The 20,414-nt window shown below is 40.3% G+C and overlaps 1 protein-coding gene across 2 annotated transcripts in view; it reads right to left on the bottom strand.

Annotated features, from left to right (window-relative positions):
* Positions 1-1,456: 1,456 nt before the first annotated feature.
* Positions 1,457-20,414, bottom strand: part of zfpm1 (zinc finger protein, FOG family member 1) — a 158,458-nt gene continuing 139,500 nt past the window's right edge. The window contains exons 5-10 of one of the 2 annotated variants that reach the window (XM_041795409.1): positions 12,841-12,943; positions 11,655-11,906; positions 9,850-10,083; positions 9,491-9,733; positions 5,523-8,039; positions 1,457-5,363 (exon numbers count right to left, since the gene is read on the bottom strand). In XM_041795409.1, the coding sequence (XP_041651343.1) occupies positions 5,344-5,363; positions 5,523-8,039; positions 9,491-9,733; positions 9,850-10,083; positions 11,655-11,906; positions 12,841-12,943 (3,369 nt within the window). In that variant the 3' untranslated portion in view covers positions 1,457-5,343. Of the gene's footprint in view, positions 8,040-9,490; positions 9,734-9,849; positions 10,084-11,654; positions 11,907-12,840; positions 12,944-20,414 lie in introns of both variants that reach the window. The other variant, XM_041795408.1, reaches the window with a different exon arrangement.

Here is a 20,414-nt window from a genome sequence, read left to right as displayed (position 1 = left end):
GAGGATGCTGAAGTGTTGGGAATGCACATCTCCTGGGCCAAAACAAAGATCCAGGTTTTTGGGGATGCCTTAGATGCTGCCATCAAATCTGTGTCTGTGGATAGTGAGAGCATGGAAGTTGTAGAGCAGTTCACCTACATGGCTGCATAATCCATCGAGCCACCAACTTCGAGGCTGAGATCAACTGCAGACTTGGACACATGCATGGGGCGATGGGTTCGCTGGACAAGAAGGAATGGTGCCCCTGGTACCTAAGCATGCAGACAAAAAAATCTTTCAGTCCTTGGTCCTCCCAGTCCTACTACACTGTTTGGCAGGACCGTGCGTCTAATGCTGATGTGCGAAGGAAAGCAAAAGCTGCTGGATATGGAAACAGCAGCTGTACCTGGCATGCTTCACAGGCCTGATCAAGCTCACAGCATATTGGGTGCCCAGGAACTGGTGGGCTGTACCAGGCATTGGGGACAGCCACGTGGGTCATGGAGGGGTCAACTGGGAGGTTACCTGGAGAAATGGGGCTGGCCTGGACTTTGGCCATCAGAAGGCTTGAGCAGTACAGGACCAAGGTTGATGGTCGAGCTCACTGGTCTGTGGAAGGAGTATGTGCCTATGTGTGTGCTGTTTCACACCACCAACTACTGTCCTGGTATGTATACCACACCGTTTTTAGCTGTTTATTGTGGATATGTGCACAGCGGCTGAAATCAAAACCCCTAAAAAGGAACATTTTGTAAAATGAAACTGAAAAACTTCCATCTGGTAATTACAACTGTACAAGTATTTGAGATAATTGTCTTTGGCTAAAGGAAGGATTTCTGTCTAGTAGAGAACTCTGGTTTCAATGCATTAGTTGACCTCAGAGAGAAGGCTCTGGCTGTTAGCTGAAAAAACGTTTCATCCTGATTTAACAAGGAGACAGAAAGAAAAGAGCCCTCCTCTTCTCTGCTTCTTTATACCTTTAAATATCATATAGATGTGGGTGTATGTAAACAGAACGGCTCACCTGGGAGGCCGTCTCTACCAAGGGTCTCATTGCTTTGAAGTGTATTGATGGCCTTTTAAATTTCAGACTTTGACAGAGGTTTTCTGAATATAATAAGGAGAGTCTGCCTTTATAGAAGACATGTGGAGCACTTTATCATTGATTGGAGCAGCCTTGAATCTCTGATTGGGCTCTGAAAGCTTTTCTTTTACAAGTACTAATACTGATGCACATTATTTGAAAAGGAAAGCTGATGATTCATTCAGCCTTTCTTCAAAAGCTTGTAACAGAATCAGTGCACTTCAAACTTTCTCTGAAACAAGAAAATTTATGAGTCACCACACATTAGCAACAGTGAATCAAGTCCTCCAAAAGGAAAGTCACAGACTTCAACTCAGGTTAATGACTAAAGTTGTACAAAGATGTTCACATAGAAAAGACCGAAGAAATACAATCACACTCCTCAGCGTCAGTGTCTCTCAGAACTTTTTTATTTCCCATGCATAGTTTGGACAAGAGTGTAGTGGAACTGAAATGAAATTAAAAATATGGGACAAAAAGTTTTGACATTCATTGTCATTTTCTCCATTTTGGACTGGAATCATAAACAAAAATGTTTGAATCTAAATAGAAAAACTTAATGCGAGGTTTGAAAATCTTTCAGAGTCCTTCAAGGTAGAACAATGACACATTTTGGACGGGGAAAAGTTCTGTTGAACATAAATACATTACAAGAAAAACATCCCTAAAACTAAAACATTCAGCACATTTTTATACAACACAGTGCAATTAAATGGGGTAAGTTCAAATAATGATTTTGCACTTCCTCAATCTGTGACATAAACTTTTGACTTTTCTCTGCTTCTGCTCTTTTTATGAAGTGGGAGAGAAAGAACGGCTCGATTGTAAACACGTAGTGGTAAGATGCGTCTGATACAGCAGAGCAGAAAATCAAACATGAATCAAAAATCCTGTAAAAAACATTTTGTTTGCAGTTTAAGGAGCTGGTGTGTGTGGGTCTCAAATTTGCTATTGCTTGATTTACTGAGGTCCAAATCTGTCCTGTTTCAGCAGGTTTACAGTTCTCCTCCGCAAGATAATCCCTTATGTACGGGAGGATACTTTGCTGCATTCAGTGTCTACTGAAGGTCCAAATGCTGCTTAGAGGCTCTTGCATACTGACAAAGGTGAAATACTCAGGTAAATTTCCATTTTAAGAATTCAGGGACCAAATTTAGTTGTAATATTTGCAAAGTGAATTAAAAGGATTCACCTCAGTGTGCATCAGTAAATGTTCATCTATACTGGAAAGGAAAGGTGTTTCACAGTTCTAACACTGTATAATAACAGGAGCATGTGGTGTAAACTTTGTATGTATATTTAAGAGCATCGACAAAAAGAAAGAGAGCATTGCCTTCTTAAACACACTCACCATCAGCCAAAAAAGCAGCTACAATACACAGTTGGTGCTTTCTTTGCTTTGTGAGGAGTGGTCATTCTCTGCTAAGCCTTCATTGCCGGATAGAAACACAACTATTTAAATGCAGAAGGATTAGGATTTCACGTGTTGACGGAAAAACTAAATCTCTGTCAGTGTCTAGAATCAAATGGTGGCGTCAATAAGGTGGAATAAAATAATAAAATGAAAATTTGTCTCAAAATCCAAGAACAAGAGCATGCGGGTCAATCTATCCAACTTTTTTTTAGCATTCGCTAAAGCTCAGGCTGCTAACAAAGCTAAGGCAAGCTCCCGATTGTGTAACTACTTCTATAACAGGTCTATATATAGTCTGTTATGTTTGCAATGTGGTTATTCCTTGCATGTAACTGCCAGACTTTATTGACAAAAGAAGTTGAATTTCTTAGAAAAAAAAAACTTTAAAATTTAAATACGTTGTACTGGCAAGTTATGGCACCCCTTTTCTGAAAGAGATGGCATCTCAGATGAACGGTGTGTGGGAGTGGCCTTTAGAGAGGTACGGTCTGCAGCCGGACTGTCTCGGCTGTCATTGCGTCAGAGGTGGGGTACGCCCTGGACTGGTTGTTCACAGAGCTGAACTATTGACACAAACAACCAGTCACGCTCACATCATTTAGAGTCACTAATCAACCTAGCGAGCATGCCTTTGGACTATGGAAGGAAGCTGCAGTAGCCAGAGGTAACCCATGCAAGGAGATGGAAAGGCTTTGTCCAAGATTAGAATAGTTTAGGATATTTCATTAGCTTTGCTTTTATTTCATTATCAGTTTTTATTTCAAATTTCAGTTTAGGTTTATTTATTTCTTTACTGTCAGTTTATTAGTGAAGCTTAGTTTTTATTTTGCAAACATGCTTGTTTTCAGTTCAGTTTTTCACTTTTAGTGTTAGTTTTTCAAATATGGGATACCTGTCAGGGGCGAGACCCTAAAGAGCCAGAAAAAGTAGAGATTGTACAATTTTTTAGAATACATTAAAATATGCTACTCTTCATGCCTTGTTCTAGCTATTATATTTGATGTTTGAGTACAACTCAAAATATCACTGTGTGAAGTCTTCAACATTAAATTCAGGCCATTTTAAACTCCCCAGGCTTGGGTGTACATGTCAGTCAATATATGTTTATGCCAAGGATATTTTATCACTAATTTTATCCTTAGTCTTGTATGCAGACAATTAAGTTTGAGTTAGTTTCTGTTAATTTCTAAAGTCTCATTTTCAGTCCACTAAAATGATTTTAACATTTTAGTTTTAACTTATAGTTAGTTTCAATAAACCATAATAACCTCGGCTATGTCTGGATTCGAACTAGAAACTCTCTTGCTGTGCTGGTCCACCACACAGACACAAAATAGAGGGTAAAGATATAATGAAGATTGCTGTTATACAGCTACAACTTTTAAACATGTTCGATACTGTAAAGCTTCAACTGAGGTAACTGTACTATTTGTTTTATAATGTTTTGAGCTACTTTATTTCATTCAGACTCTACAGTCACTTATTTATTCCTCATCCAATAAGATGCCACTATGTGCCTAACTTCATTGACTTTTAAAAAGTCATTTTGAACCGTAACACGTGTCCGTTCACATACTTAAAAGTATAAACAGGAAAAAGAAATCCTATTCATTCTGCTTTTAAGTAATTGTTTGGTGTATTGTTACTAAAGATTTAAAATGCAAGCTTTCAAAAAAGTTTGATTGAAAATGTGTTTGTCTTCTTTAAAAACCTGTGAAGCTGCATTGTTTTCACCACAGAGTGAAGACAACAGTATCAGATCTGCTCTCTTCATCATCCAAAAATGAAAACTGTAATTGAGGAAGATGTTCTGATCTAATCAGTACAAGAAGGGAAGAAAATAAACAACTGGTTCTCAGGGCTCACCATTGATTAAAGACTACACCAAAATCTAATGTGATAAAGTTCAGTGTGATCCCAGTGATAACTGTGAGAAGAAGATATTACATATCTACACTTAAAAAATACACTTCAATACACCCAGATCCAAACAGTTCCTTCAGACAGTATGAAAAAATATACAAATAAAAAATACAAATACTCTTAGACACCAGGTAGGTAGTTTTCTGTTGACATGAAATCAGTGAGGACTAAAAGATAGAAGATAAATATTTCACATTTTTTCTCCCTTGCATTTTGAAGAGAAACTAAAAAAGTGTGTAAAAGAAAAGAAATTGTCCATTTTGAAATATCATCCTTCAGTAATTAGTAACATTGTGATACCGCGTATTTCTTTTTCTGGTAAAATGCTTAGCTTCTCTAGTAAGCAAAAAAAAGAGCCAGTGTTGAAACCAAAAGCATATAGAACTCTTTTTTTCAGACATCTTATACTATGCACAGATAATAAAAACATGAACAGTGATCAAGTCTTCTCTGCACATGATTCCTCCGTTTAGGTCAGGAACATTAAGAGCTCAGGAAAAGACTGGAGATCAAATATAATCAGCATCATCTTCTTTCTATCATCGTCAGCCTCTAATTACTGCCTGTGTAAACTCAGTCCAGCAAAGAGACAAAGAAGAGGTGGTTGAAGATCTTTAAATGTCCCATAATGCAACATACTTTGAGGCCAGGGAGTGGTTACATTGGGGACTGGGCCACATAAAAAAGTGTCAAGGGCACAACAGTGTGCAGGTAGCATCGCCTCAGCTCTTAGTGTGCTATAAACTTTGACCCATACGAGGAGGAACATCAGTCAGTTTGTGTTCGTAACATCACCTGCAGATGCTGCTCTGGAGCAGAGGGACATCAGGCCCAGGCAGGTGAGTAACAGTCATTTGTTGTCGTTCATGATCATGCCAGCTTTGCATTTTCAGCACCCAGGTGGGAGGGCTGGCAGAGGTGGAGGGACATCTGAGCTTTCAACTTAGGGAAGGAACACCTCCACTGAGATAGATAAAGGAAGGGGAGGGAGAAAGGAGAGGAATAACTCAGCTCACTTGACATGTTCGGCACTGTGGGAGGAGCAGTAGTATTTCTTATGAGCTATAAATGTGGAGAGGCTGCTGAACTTGATGTTGCACAGCCGACAGAAGCGGGAGTTACCATTTTGGATAGGGGAGATGACTGACGTTTTAGGTCCAGGGATGGGAGAGGGAGTAGGCTGGGGTGCCATGGTTTGGGTAGCCTTTTCTGGAAGGTGGGGTGACCCCATGGGCTCTCTTTTTATCTCAGGCACTGGTGACATAGTCAGAGAGGGAGCCCTTTGGGGAGATGTGGGTACAGGTGAGCTGGCTGTGGGTGATCCAGTCCTGGCTGAAGGGCTGCCGTTTACCAGTGGAGACACCGGCGAAGTTGTACCGCTCCTTGCTTGCCCGTTGATGCTGTCTCTGTGCACTCTTGAGACCAGTCTTGGCTGACTGGTGGGGGTGGTGGAGGTGGTTGCAGCAGCTCCATCCCTGGGACTAAGGCTAGGGCTGCGGCTGATTACACTACCTGGCTGGGGTAGGATCTCCTGGGGTGGCTGAATGGTCACGACCAGGCCGTGGATAGTCTTGAAGTGCTCCATAAGGTCTGAGGTGACGAGCCTATTAGGACAGTATGGGCAGACCATCTGAGCAGAGCCTACAACTTTAGCTCCAGCTCCAGGGGTTGCTGCAAGTGTGGTGGTTGTATGTGGAGGGGATGTGGTATCTGAGGTTGGTAAGGCAGAGGGGTGAGGGCTGGGTGATGTTCCTTGAGCTTGGGCGACCCACTCAGCAGGGAGAGCTTTAGCCTCCATGGGATGAAGATGATCTTGGCGCTCTTGCTGTGGCCTGCTTTTGGGAGAGGTTGAGGCTGATCTCTTCAGCCTGTGAAGTTGCTCCAAGGTGTGAGGCTGGAGGGTGGTGGCAGGGCAGTAGTAGGTTTTATGTGCCAGGTAGTTCTCAATGCTGTTGAAGCTGATACTGCAGGCAGTGCACTTGTGGTAGTCAGTAAGCGGCAGGGCAGGGAGTAAACTGCTACTGCCGTGCCTTGGAACCTCTCTCAGACGGGGTCTCTTGCTCAAATCAATCGGGCCATCTCCTTCGGGACTTGAGCTGCCTGCCCCGCCAGGAGATACTTCTTGCTTAACTGCTAAGCCTAGAATTGATGGAGATGGAGCAGAGGCGGCAGCAGTGGCAGCTGCAGCAGCAGCAGCAGCAGCATTGGCTAAGGCTTCAGTTCTTGCCATGTGAATCTCATACATCTTCTTCCTTTTTCGTGTACGTATGGGCTGGGGGTGGAAGGCGGCTGCGGTGGTTGCCTTTGTCACAGATCGTTGGTTGGATGGATCGTGGCGTGATGCACAGTAGAAGCGCTTGTGAACAGTATAGTTGTCATGACGGCTGAAGCGGATATTGCAAGCTTCACAAAAGGTTTTATTGGGGTCATCCTCTAGGTCCTCTGCAGATCCACTCGCAGGACTCTGGCTACCTTCACTTGCTCTTCCTCCTTCTCCCCCCCCTCCAACACTTCCACCTCCGCCTTCCCCTTCAGAAGAGGATGATAATCCCTCTTTCCCTACGGGGGTCTCTGTCTTCACTTCCATCACCCTTCTTGATTCAGTTGCTCCACTCCCTGCAGGGGGTTCAGAGTCAGAAGGAGAGGCTGAAGCTGCTCTACTTGCTGCTCCAGCCTGCGGAGATGTGGACAAGCCGTGTGCCCCACTGGAAGGCACCATCGCTGGGACTGCATCCCTTGCTAACCCAGGGCCTGAAGCTGATGTTGCACCCTCTCCATGGTGTCTGCTTGAGCAGTACAGCCTCTTATGTGCATAGAAATTGTTAATGTTGTTGAAGGTGATATCACACTCAAAGCAAGTGGCTCCTTTGTGAGGTGGAGTGGCTGTTCCTGTGGCTGCAGTTGGTCCAGAGGGGAAGAAGGCTGCTGGGTTATTTTGAGGAACTGTCTGGCCCTGTTTGAGACGGCTGTGCACCATCTCTGACATTTTAGCAAGGATCTCTGAGGCTTGGGGCAGAATGGCTGCCTCTGGGTTGAACATGTACTGAGGCAAGAATAGCGCTCCTCCTGGACCAACTGATCCTGTACCTCCAACATGGGCAGGGCTTGAACCAGGGGTGGGACTAGCTGGTTCTGCCTTTACAGTTGCAGTGGCCGGACTCTTAGGAGAGTTTGAATTCTGGCAGGAAGAGGTGGCAGTCTGGACATCATTTAATCCACCTTTTGCTTTCTCATCCCCCTCGTCCTCATTCCCCTCTCTCTCCCCAACATCCTCCTTGATTTCTATCTGTAGCTCTTCAGCCTCAGATTCTGAATGAGGCTCCTCTTTTATCTTTAAGCAAGTGATTTGGGGATCAGAAGGACTGTTGTCACGAGGTGTAGCTGATCCACCGTTTGCACCGGGGCTAGATGAGTCTGGCTTGGGGATGCATGCAAGGGGCTCCCTCTCCTGGGGAGACAGCTGGATCTGGGAGTGGTCAACTGATGATGGGGTACTTTGGCGAGGGGTGGGGCTCCGTTCAGCCGGGACCCTGACCTCTAGGTGGGTCCGTACATGCTGCTGAAGCTGCGCAGGGGTATCAGAGTTGTGGCCACACACTTGACACTTTAGCACCACACCAGAGTCTCCAGGACTGAGACCTGAAAAAAAGAAATGACAATTTAAACTACTGCAGTAGCTTACATTTAAATAAAGTAAGAATTTTCAGAACAATGTAAGTGTTTCAGGTTGAATTGAGACTATATATCATGAGTGGGTGTAGCCAACATTAAGACTATGGAAAAAATCAATAAGTGATGCAAAAGTTGTTTTCTTCATACTACACTGATTTTCCCATAAAAATGTAATTTAATTTCCGTTAAATTCATTTAGTCACGTGATCTTAGTGCCTTTAGATGAGGCTGTTCAGTAGGCTGGCAACTAGACCGTAAAGTTTCCACAAGCAGAAAAGAGCAGTGCTGATTGACTGTCATACAGATAATGTGAAGTGAGCACTAATGTCAGTAAAGTAGTAAAAGAAAGATACCAGATGTTATTTTGTAACCCCGAATTTCCATATACAGCATGCGCGCCGTGCACCAAAGCGAACAAAAGGCGAGTGACCTCGCCCACTGGAAGCAAGTCTAGAGCGTTGCGCCGCGGCACGCAGCCCTGATCATCAGGAAGAGATCACAGGAGAACTGCGAGTTCACGCAGGAATAGCATGTCAACAGCGGACTATTTTACCTTTTGGGGTTAATTTATCGTCCTTTCCAGTCCATGATGTTGTTGCTTCCTCCATTGAGTGAGTACATTATAAAGTTAAAAGGTTAATGTTTGCTTAAAGGATCTGTGGTTTAGCTTTTTAACAGCTGCAACAGTCTTTAAAGTTCTGAGAACTCCTGTAAGGTTTGACAATCAAAATTTGAATTGTTTTGTATCCCATCACAACACATGTATTGCAGTACATATTGTATTGTGAGGTCCTTGCCAATACCTAGCCTATGGCTACATGGAATCACCAGTGCTTTTGCAGCCTCAGGTCTAAATTTTCAGTGCTTTTGTCATTGCTTTGGTGCCAAAAGTGACCCATAATTGACTAGAGGATTGATATGTATTGTTATTCCTTGTTCCTGGTTAACAGTTTGCCATTGAAACAAACTGTCCACAAAGCCTCCAAGCTTATCTCTACTTATTCTCTGCAATGTTCTTCTCAATTTTTGACTATAATTTATAGAGTTAACATCATGCTACATAACATGAAATGAGCTGTTGAAGCTAGTGAATGGTACTTTACATAACTAAGTGACATGAAAGGTTGTTTCTCCCATGGCAGGCATGCAATCGGACACCTCTTTGCAACCAGTAGAGCTGCCACCTGCTGGTTACTTGAGAGAATGCATGTTCCAGGCATTTTTACAATGGGTTTACTGTGAAACAAAAATAGAACAGACCTTCCTTACCTTTATTCAATATATGAGTTGAGGATGTAAAAATAGTAAATGAAAAACTGCTTTGAGCCCCTGATGATATCAACCATCTCTGTATGCTCACAATGCGATGTCATTCTAATGCTTAAAATAAGCTTTAACAGTGTGGGTTAATGACTCACCAGTGGACAGGGGCAGCTTGGGAAGGCCTGGGCCTGGGGAGTAGACTTCACTGCGAGATCCAGGCTGGCAAACCATGTGGCTGGTGACCAGATGACTGTAGAGAATGTCTCTGGTGGTGGAGATGAAGCCACAGCCATGACACACCCCATTCAGTGTGTCCGTGTGGACCTTAAGGTGGCGTTCACAGTTTGCTTTTGTGGTGAAGGCCGACAGACATATGAGACAGACGAATGGACGCTCACCTGTGGAGGAACAGACAATAAATTAGATAGCTTACATCTACCAGACCAGTTAATAACCTAGGCAGTTAAAGCTATCTCTGGTCTTAGGATCCATTTAGTTACATGACAGTACTCACCACTGTGTGTTCGCATGTGGATCTCCAGTGAGCTGGCACTGGGGCAGCTCTTGTTACACTGTGGAAAAGGGCAGATACGTTCATTTGGGTAGGACTCCTTGGGTTTGTCTTGTGGTGGAGACGAGGCTGCTGCTGGCTGCTTCTGACGACTTGCACAGTAGTACATAAGGTGTGCTTGTAGGTTCCTCTCACTGCGGTACCAGATCCCACAGTCTTTACATGGGAAAATGTCCTCTGATTGCAAACAGAACATGAATTTGGGGTTAGCTGACTTAAGAGAAACACAGAAAATCAAGTCATGCATGTTCATAAAAAGGACTACTGAATAAATAGATATCTTTTTGTATAGTGTACATACACAACTTTACAAACCTGATCTGCCAAAATTCTAATAAATCTAAATCTAAAATCTAAAAAAATCTAATCTAAAAAATCTATCTTTTTAACATCAACTTAATTTGAAATATAACAGATATAGCAGCTATTTTAGCAGGTATGACCTTCTTTTGGTTTATGCATTTTGAATCACAGACTAAACAAAGGAACTCAGAAAGATTCTTTGTTTAATAAAGTTATGAATGAATGAATATTTAACATGACAATTATTCATTGTCAAGCACTGCTATTGCAGCCCACCTTCTGCTCAGCTGTGGTACTCCGCTTATGTGATTCACAGTGCTGAGACTATTGTTAACTGCAGAGTAATGATTTATTCATTTATTCAATGACACATTTAACTGAGGATGTTTTTTTTAATAGTGTTTTGATGATCTGTCTTCCCATCTGGCCGTCTGTGCTTCTGCTGTTCTGTTGTCACTGACATTCAGAAAATGCAATTGTGTGAGTGCTGCTGTGATTGGGATTATTTGTCAGTTTGTTTTGTTTTTTATTAAAGTAACACGGTAAGATGACACAGATTTTCCCTCATGGGATGATTAAAGTTGGCCGAAGTGAACTGAACTCAACTGGGTTGGACACACTAGTTGATAAGAGTGTTTCCAAATCAGCTCAACACGTTTCCCAGTATCTCTGCAAAACTTTTCATGACATCCCTTAATTCAAAGCAAAAATAAAAGTGTTTTAGAGCCATAATGGCTGATATTAAACTGATGCTCAGCCCAGCATCAGAAATTTTAATCTTGTTTTTTCTGTCTGTACTTTTATGAGGACAATGTGACTGTATATCATATCTAAACTACATGAGTATGTGCATATATGAAAGTCTATTCATAGCTCTAATAGATTTGACCCCAACCACCCAAATGCTTAATTTCTAGGAGTATCCAAGGCAACAGGACACAGGGTTAAGGGAGCAATGATTCTCGTGCCTTAATGCCTTTTCTTTTTAAACATCTGCATATATGCTGCACAGTGACATTATCTTTAAATGTATAATTATGTGGAATGGCACCCAAAGGTCACAGCAAATGCCTTTATTAGTGTCTGAGCTACAGTCACATCTAACGGTACAACACACCGCCCATAGGAAACTTATGACAGCAGTGGTTAAAGGAGTCGAAATGCTCTGTAGTTAAGCAATGGTGCCATGTTTTAAAGACATGGGCTGCCATCTAGAGGCCAAAGAGTATATTACAAGTTTGGAATTACTGAATTACTAAATGATCAATATCTATAGCATTACTACAATAACTACAGTGTATTACATATGGGTATTTGGCTATAAAGTTTGATATTTGTATTCTTTGTAATGTTCTTTTTTTTTTAAGGAAAATGAATCAGAATCGATTTGTCAAAAACTACTCATACTCTGGTGTATTTTTATATGATCTGAACACAGCACTCACTGTTGACAACTGCAGTAGCCAAGATTGCAGCCATGCCGGCTTGTTGTGGTAGGAGCTGGATTTCTGAGCGTAGGGCTGCTGGGTACAGAGGCTCCTCCTTCACCACAGGTGGTTTCTGGGTGACCAGGCTAAGTGGAGGAGAGAGCTGGGCCATAGGGGAAGAGGAGGAGCCCAGTGGAGGTGCCAAAACGGATGCCAGTAGCTTTTCACCAGCCATGAGCTCTCTGGTCACCCTGCAGAATAACCCCTCCCCTGAAAAGTCACAAGATCATGTCACAGCTGTAACTGAAGAAACCATGAAAGCAAAGCTGTGCAGTCGTGATGCCTGAATGGAATGTATTATCACTAGTGATCATGTTGCACTGTATTTTTCTAGTTGTGACACATCATGAAATCTGACCTGAAAAATCAAAAAGACAATCCGAGGATGATTCCTGGTAAAAGTATGGGAGGGTTCTATACTTAAATTCAAAATAGTTGGCTGAACATGAAGGAGTACTGGAATCAGTCAGAGTTGGGAGTGCTGGGAGAAGTTATTCATTACAATAACATCACACTTTCCTACTGTCCAAATATATATAAGATTAATTAATTTTTAAAAGTTCAGATTATTAAAACTTAAGAGTATCAACAGCAGCTCCCAGTCAAGCAGACAACAAACCTCACACATGTAGAAATAATCAAAAGGAGATTCTGTTTCAAAAGGTGATGAGTGGATTCAGGGACAATAATGCAGACTGAACTCAGGTAGGAGCTGTTCATCTGAGGTAGTTGGTCTATTAATGGCCAGATTAGATAACACTATTTATTTTTTTGTCTTTTGTGATCACACTCTGTCAGACTGGGCAACAAAAATCTCGTTGTGTCTTGGCTGATAGACCGGCATCACCACAGTCACCGTCTGCTGTCATCATGACTGTCTTCCCAACAGTGTAACTCCAAAACAGTTCATTTTGACTATGGAAATGCAGTTACCTGCTCCCAGTTGTATCATACTGTAGGAGGTTTTATGTACAAGTAACAGACAAAAATCTATCATACACAGTGGGGTGCATCTGTTTCTAATAGTAGGAAATAAACATAAGTTTAAACATTTTTATAAGCTGATGGTTCAAACTGTGCCTGATTGCTTCCTATGTGTATGAAACAGGTAAAGTGCTCTTCATAGTCAAACACAAAAACTCACTTTGACTGTAGATGGCACAATTAGCAGCTGAGAGGTCAGGTGTCTGAGGGAGCAGAGTGATCCAGCAGTCTGGATCTTCACAGACCAGAGTCAACTTTGAATCCTGCACACAAACACAAAAGAAGAAGAAGAAGGGATGAGGAATCATAGTAACATTCCTCTTATAAACACATGGAAATAAAGCAGTGAAAGTCCATCATTGATACAGATGTGTAAACTGATTGCAAAGGGTGCTGAAAGGGCAAGGCTCAATTAAAAACTAATGTCTACTACAGGGATGTAGATACCAATACCAGTATCAGGAACTGGTGCTAATACCAAGCCTAAGTACTTGTACTCATAAAATACTGATACTGTATTTGGTATCATTTCAAAGCATGGTGTTAGCCTCTAATTATGTGAGTATGTAGTCAAAGTGAGAGTCATGTCTGCAGTTTGTTGTTATTTAACATGAATGAGGATGAAAAAAGAAGAGGATAAAGAAAACAATGTACTAGGAAAGGGGGAAGAATGAGGAAGAACTGATGAAAATAAAACAAACTTTAAAAATAATTTTAAGAAAAGTGATGTTATTATTAATTACTCATATTTGTACTTGGTATCAGCGAGTACCCAAATGTAATTAGTCATACTTGGTCTGGGAAAATGTGGTATCTTGCATGATCCCTAGTCTGCTACTTAATTGGTCTATAAGGAAGGAGAATTTTACTTTTCTTTTAAGTTAAGAAATCTTTAGTTTAGTCAGACAAACTTTAAATATTCTATAGAGTTTCCAGCATATGATTTACAACTATTTCTTAATTTTGAACTCATTAAATAGTGTTTCAAAGAAAAACAAATTTGAAAAATCACATGAGAGAGATGTTATAAAAGCATGCCATTATCATTTGAAGTGCTCATTCTCTTCTTTGACTGAGCTGCTTTATACTATACAGACCATGAGATAATCATAAAAAACTAAGTATAATTGCCATCAATTGGGAATACAGAGTCACACGGTACTGTCCATTGTGTGGCCACTGGTAAACACCCGTTTATAAAAAGAAGGCCAGCGAGCAAAGGATGATTACAACCCAAAAGGAAATGAGGAAATGAGGGAGCATAGGCTGAACAAAGCTGCATGGAAAATAAAGGAGAAAAGAGAAGAAGAGGAATAAAAGAGGGAGAGAGACCCCGGGAGAGAGTGAGAGAAGAAAAGAAAAAGAAAGAAGATCTGATGAGGTCGATGGGCTGCTATTCAGACTGCTGCCATAATAAGATCCACAGTGAATACACTGGACAAAGAGTGGAGGGGCATCATCCAGTGTCTCTGTGTGTGTGGAGGTATGAGACAGAGAGAGAGCGAGAGAGAAAATACACTGTGATACACACACACCTGTGCATCCTGAGCACAATCCTTTCTTTGTTCATACTAGGCTCCAAAAATTCCCTCTGACAGTCACTCCCAGGACAGGACAGTGGCTTATCCCATGTCTCCATGACACATACACCCACAGACACACAAATTCTCACACCGAACCCACATTTTTTGCTCTCACTGTCTAGCAGGTGGAGGCTGCCCATAAGGGAGGGAAAAGAGTTATGCTTTCTGGGTCTGAGTCATGGAGGAGCACATGGAGGTTAGCAAAGGCATGGTCCATCCTTTAGCTAATGATAATCATCTATTATGAACTTTAACACCCAATATTACTTATTAAAGAAACAAAAACATATTTAATCTATTGTTGCCTGATTCAAAACGAGAAGTCCATCGTATAAAGGAGCTACAAGGCCTTACCTTTGTTATAGTAATAATACTGTGGGGTAGACCATCAGTGTTAGAGTTTATGGCATTACTAAAACTTGCAACAAATGTTTTTCAGTCAGCTCTAAAGCTGATTGGAGCCAGACCCATGAGACAAATGTTAACTAGGTGGCTAATGCTAACACTCTGATTTAACATGCATGCAATTTGGCTTTTCTGGGGCTTAGCCATTTCAATGAGTGAGCATAGGTGAGAATATCTTCTGCTACACACCAGTGTAAATTGATCAATATTTTTCCTAATAAGCACATTTTCATACTGAAGATGTGTATGTTTCAGAGTGTAGTGAATACAGGACAGACATGATAAAAATGTCTCTGCAAACCAGCCAACCTCCAGCCCAAACTGATCCATGTTTGTCATGTAACTGGATAGAAAGATACATTCGTAGAATGAAGACATTTTGAAATTGAAGTTATTACCCTTAAAACAATTTGCATGCAAGTACGCAGGTATAGCATCTCTCTTTCTGTTTCTTGGCAGAGCAGGTGATTGTTGTTCTCTCCTTTTATTAAAGCAGGATCAACAGGTAAGCAGAGAGGCCGACCACTAATCCATGAACAATGGCCTAGTTCTACTGAATGGAATAAACAGATTCACAAAAATTGATACTGACCTATGACCTACAAAATATAGTCAAGCTTAAGACCAAGTAAACATCTGTGCCAAATTTAAAGACATTTCCACCTGGCTGTCCTGGCTTCATCACCTTTACTAGACTGAGAGGAGACCAATGGCAAGAAGAAATTGTCAGGATTTAAAGATTTCACAGTTAAGTTTTAAACTTTTAGTTTACAAATACAAGTGTCCCTTTTTCATATTAATTATATGTAAGAAGTCTTGATAATTGTGAATTTTTCTAACTTGAGGCCAGTTTGTGTCAAAATAGATCAAGGTTTCCATGGCCCTTCACGTTGATCACCAAAATGTAATTTGGTCAGCCTCAAGTCAAACGAAGGGTCTGTGAAAGAGAGGGAGGTTATAATTTAAGAGGGAAGGCACAGATTGAGTTCTAACATACAGAAAAATAATGTGTATAATTCTGTTTAATATGAGGTAAAGAAATTATTCTAAGAGGTACCATGATGAAGAATTATCACAAGCTGCTTGTTTGTTATGTGGATGAAAACGCTGCAGTTTACAGTAAATAATTTATGTATGTACAGTAAACATTTATGTATGAATGTAAAAAACACTTCTTGTATGAGTTATATACTGTATATTCACAGTAAAAGTTTCAAAATGTATAATAAAATGGAGAAAATTTTGTGTTTTCAGTTAGGAAGTATTGATAAAAACTCAACTTCAACTAGAAATTAAATAGTTTAAGTTTTTACTACTCTTTTTCATTCATGTAAACTAAAAGCTTCAGTATTTAGATATGGAAGTACTTCTGTTTAGTTTTTCTTGCTGTTCACTTATTTTTGTTCTTTTTAAAACTGTTTTTTAATTTGTCATATACATGGTTGAAATACAGATATTAGTCAATCAAGAGTTGCACCCGATTTCAAGATTCCCTCTACACATTCTTGAAATATCCCCTTTGCATTGAATGAAAACATGGACATGCTGAAGCCATGAAGCATCCTAACGGGGCTGTTGTCAGTGCAGATGCCTTAATACTGCTGATAATAAGCCCCCCTTATTTAACGTTCTGTCCTGAAGACAGCACACTACACACTGTAACTGCAACAGCTCTTAGCCCCTTTAGAAATGTACATGTATGGCTCATCACTGTCTTGTTGTCTCTACTAATGAAAACAGAAAGTAAATCCATCATTTAAATGAGAGTGAAACAGCTAAAATGCATTTATGTCCATTCAATGGCTCTTTTCAACTGTCTTTGTAAAGGTGGCTGGTTACTATTCAGTCCTTCCTTGATCCAGTACTGACTATTCTCCACCAGGACGCAGTGTTGCCCCATATTCCTCACATCAGACACATGGAGCAGTTTTTGTCCATGGAGATTGACACGATGCTCTCTAATGCCTTTCTTTTTTTAAAACCATGGTGCATACAGATTTTTGTTTCAAATCAAGTTAGAGGAGTAAAAAAATATTCATTCATTTTTATATTTCTAAAATTTGAATGTTTTTCATACACAAAATTCGACTAAATCAAGTATGAAGCCTTCTACCCTTGCGTATTATTGCTTTGATGCACTTTAAAACCAGCTGATCATGTGGAAGGGGACCTCATGTGAGTGGTTAGAGACTCTGTCATCAGACCTCTTTGAGGAGATGTGTGCAGGATGACCAGCCAAAGCAGGAGGCATGTTTCATAGAAAGTGGAGAATTTCATACCAAAATATATTTTATATAAATTGAATGAAAAACACTACTTTATGTATAATTCCACCACAGATGTATTCAACCTCTATTTTTCTCTGTATAGAAGAAGATGCACACAATCTGCTTCCTCTCCCTGACAGCTTTATCAAAAATGCCGTCCATCAGTAAACTACAATGTGACAAATCAAATGTCTTAAAGGGGTTTGGATGTAGGTAGAGAAGTCTAAAAACCAGGACAAACCAAACCCCTTTAGATTTAGATATTCAGATGTTATTGCAATTTTTCTTACCAAGTTTAGCAGACATGTTAAATATCTTTGATTCCCAATATGAGAGAAAATTGTAGCCATTCTCCTATCTTTATGCAAAAAGTGGAAAATGTGTCACGCTCATACACTTCTTGTTAATTAAAGGGTGCCAAGGAAGATGAGGTAAAATATGTCTCATGAGGCCTCTAACACAAATTAAGATGTAGGAAAAAATAGGCAGTATTTATCCATATGTTACAATCCTTATCTTCACCCAGGCACTCCATAAGCTGAAGGTTTTTAATATACCTGAGACAGAGGTTGTCAGCGGGATGTCTCACGAAGACAGTGAGAAGAGAGAAGAGAAGGACAGAAGGAAGGAAGCGTCTCTGTCTGTTGTACGTTGCAGATTGAGGCAGAGCGTATTGGATTTCATGGGGAACTAGCGCTGATGTGGAGATACGACTGCTTTTGTTTTAATTTGTAACCCAATGCTGGAGCCGTCTGAGCTGTAAGTACTGCTAATTTGTTTCAGACTAATTCATCACGGCCGCAGCTTTGGAATTCACCATGATAGGGCAATGGGGAGAACTCAGCAGCGCTCTAGCACAAAACACTCACACTGGCATACACACATATACAAAGCAAGAGAAGGAGACACGCACACATGGGCTCGTTTTTCAAAGGTTTAAAAATTAAATAAACGCTTATGAGTCACTGTGACAGCGATACTCTGCTGTCTTTTCTTGTTTGAGAAAATAACTTTTTCTTTTTTTATTTAAAATCAGTGTTGTCAACTTTTCATTGATTTAATTTTCTCCCCTATCCACACCTTTATCAATTCATTATCAATGCTCAAGGCCGCCCATAAGAGGAAAGCTTTCTGGGCCTCAGCCACACTGGGAGGCCAATGATGTTTGGCAAAAAACATGGTTCATCCTAAACAATAACAAGCAATATTTTAATAGAAATACTTTAAATTACTTATTAAAGCAACAAAAATGCCCTTTTTTTCTTGATTAAAAAATGGACTGTCTCTAAATGTAACCCAACCTTCTTAAAATGGACTTTGTGCAGCCATTCTAGGACCTGAATAAAAGATAGAATACTGGAAAGGAAGGGAAAAGAAAAGGAGGTGCATATGATCCCAATAATAACCTGTTGGCTAACCTTTTCTAATCTGCGTCAAAGCTGATCTGAACCTGGCTTTGGAGGCAAATTTAAGCCAGGAGACTAGCACTTATGTCAATAATCTATGCATTATAAAAATACACACAATCTTGCAGCTATGCCAATATCCAATATGCCAATATTTAAAATTAATTTTAGCCGATAATGATATTGATATAGATACTGTAGAAGGCTCTGCTTAAAATGCTCCCTGGGTTAGTCAAGCAGCCTGCTTTGACTTTTCAGGGAGCGCATGGCTAGAAACCCCCATATGGATAGATACATCGATGACAATTTGTATTGAATACAATACAATTAGTTTAAAAGCAATTAATCTAAAGTAGCGTGAATCTGAATATGAGGGTGCAACAAGCTTTAAGCTATAAAAGGAGGAAGCTGGGGTGGAGGAGGTTAAGCTTTGCCAGCAGGAGCAGAAGCGTGGTGCATCAGCATCAATGCAAGCAGGGATTAGTGAGAAGTATGTCACATTAAAATACACAGGTGTGAAGTCTTTTGAAATGTTGTACAGTGTCTTTGGTTTTTTAAAAAGAGTTTTATAACTAAAATATATTATTATTATTTAAGTCTATGAGGAGCCCAATAATTTCTAAGGGTTGGGCCTGTCAGTGGTTAAGTCTGAATGATTATGTCCTAAACCTTCTGTTCATCAAATGTTATCATATATGATTTCTTATATATATTTATGTTTCTCCCTCATTTATTTCATTCATTGCTTGTTCTTGTGTTTAAGAGTGTTTGAGTTCAATAAACGCACGTGATGCAGACGACAAACATCAATGAATAATACAGAGTAATAATCAGGATTTAAATGACAGTGCTAGAAGGGTTTTCAACTATAAATTCAGTGAACATACAATATTATGAAAGCATTTAAAATCAGCCCAAAGATTTTTTCTGTTCTTTTTGTTAGATTCTTATTTTCTGAATCTTTAAACCTTTCTTATTCAGTATCAGAGCTTCAACAAGTAGTGATAAAGTGGAAAGAGACTCAAGCCAAATAAAGTGTAAAGACAGGAAGACTGAACAACTGAAGGAAAAAGATTTTTGGGGGCCGCCCGTGGACTCATTGGGATTCAGGAAACTCTGCCGGAGCTACAGTAGTGTTCAAATACAAGCACCTGGATATACAATCCGTGTTAGAGCTTTGATATCACGTTATTCAGTGAGAATATCCCCAATGTGTCCACAGCTGGATCAAATCTTTCTGTTTCAGATTTTGCTGATGTGACTTTGACATCGCAAAGGTCCAGGATTTAACATAAGGCACTAAACTACAGTTACATAATATTATCTACACTTTTAACTTTGTGCTGAGAAAACCTGCTAGTTTACAGTTTTAGCAGGCAACAAATGCACACACACCACAGCTTCACACAAGATAATGAGAATCAGAGAGGGACAGGGCCAGATTCACTCTGAGTGTGTGTCTCAGTGTGTGTGTGTGTAATTAACCAGGCCAGCGGAGAGCGCAGATGCCAGAGATGTAGGGGTGAGTTAAGGAGAACGGAGAGGCTACCGGATGGTATCAAAACTCTTTTCACTTCTCTTGGTCAGATGCCGATCTCATTGAGTCAAATGGCTCAGAGTCACCTGAGGAACGTGTTTGGAACCACAAAGAGTGAACACTGCTCTGAAAACTTCACTGCCAGACGCTGAATTTTATAAAGATGAAAGACAAAAATATGAGAAATGGGGCACATTAACAAAAAAAGGTTTTATAACTTAAGTTTTTGACAAACATCTGTTTTTGTCAGCTTCATGGGAACAGTTTAACAGTAAAGTGCCTTGAAATAAACTTGTCTATGAATTGGTGCTATACAAATAAAACTTGATTTAAAAAAGTAAACAAGTCCAATAAGGTTCATCCTCCTGTACTGTCTCATGCACAGAATAAGAATTTCCTGGCCCATCAGTGGGAAAAATCTATCATTTTTCATGTTTAAACTTTGGGCAGCTTTGCCCCACAAGGTTACATTATAACCATTTCTGTCTGGATAAATGGTGAGTGGACCTGAGCTGGTAAAGTGCTTCTCAAAGTGC

Source organism: Cheilinus undulatus, linkage group 9 (assembly GCF_018320785.1).
Source record: "Cheilinus undulatus linkage group 9, ASM1832078v1, whole genome shotgun sequence".
Taxonomy (NCBI): domain Eukaryota; kingdom Metazoa; phylum Chordata; class Actinopteri; order Labriformes; family Labridae; genus Cheilinus; species Cheilinus undulatus.
This window is presented reverse-complemented; position numbering and strand designations above follow the sequence as displayed.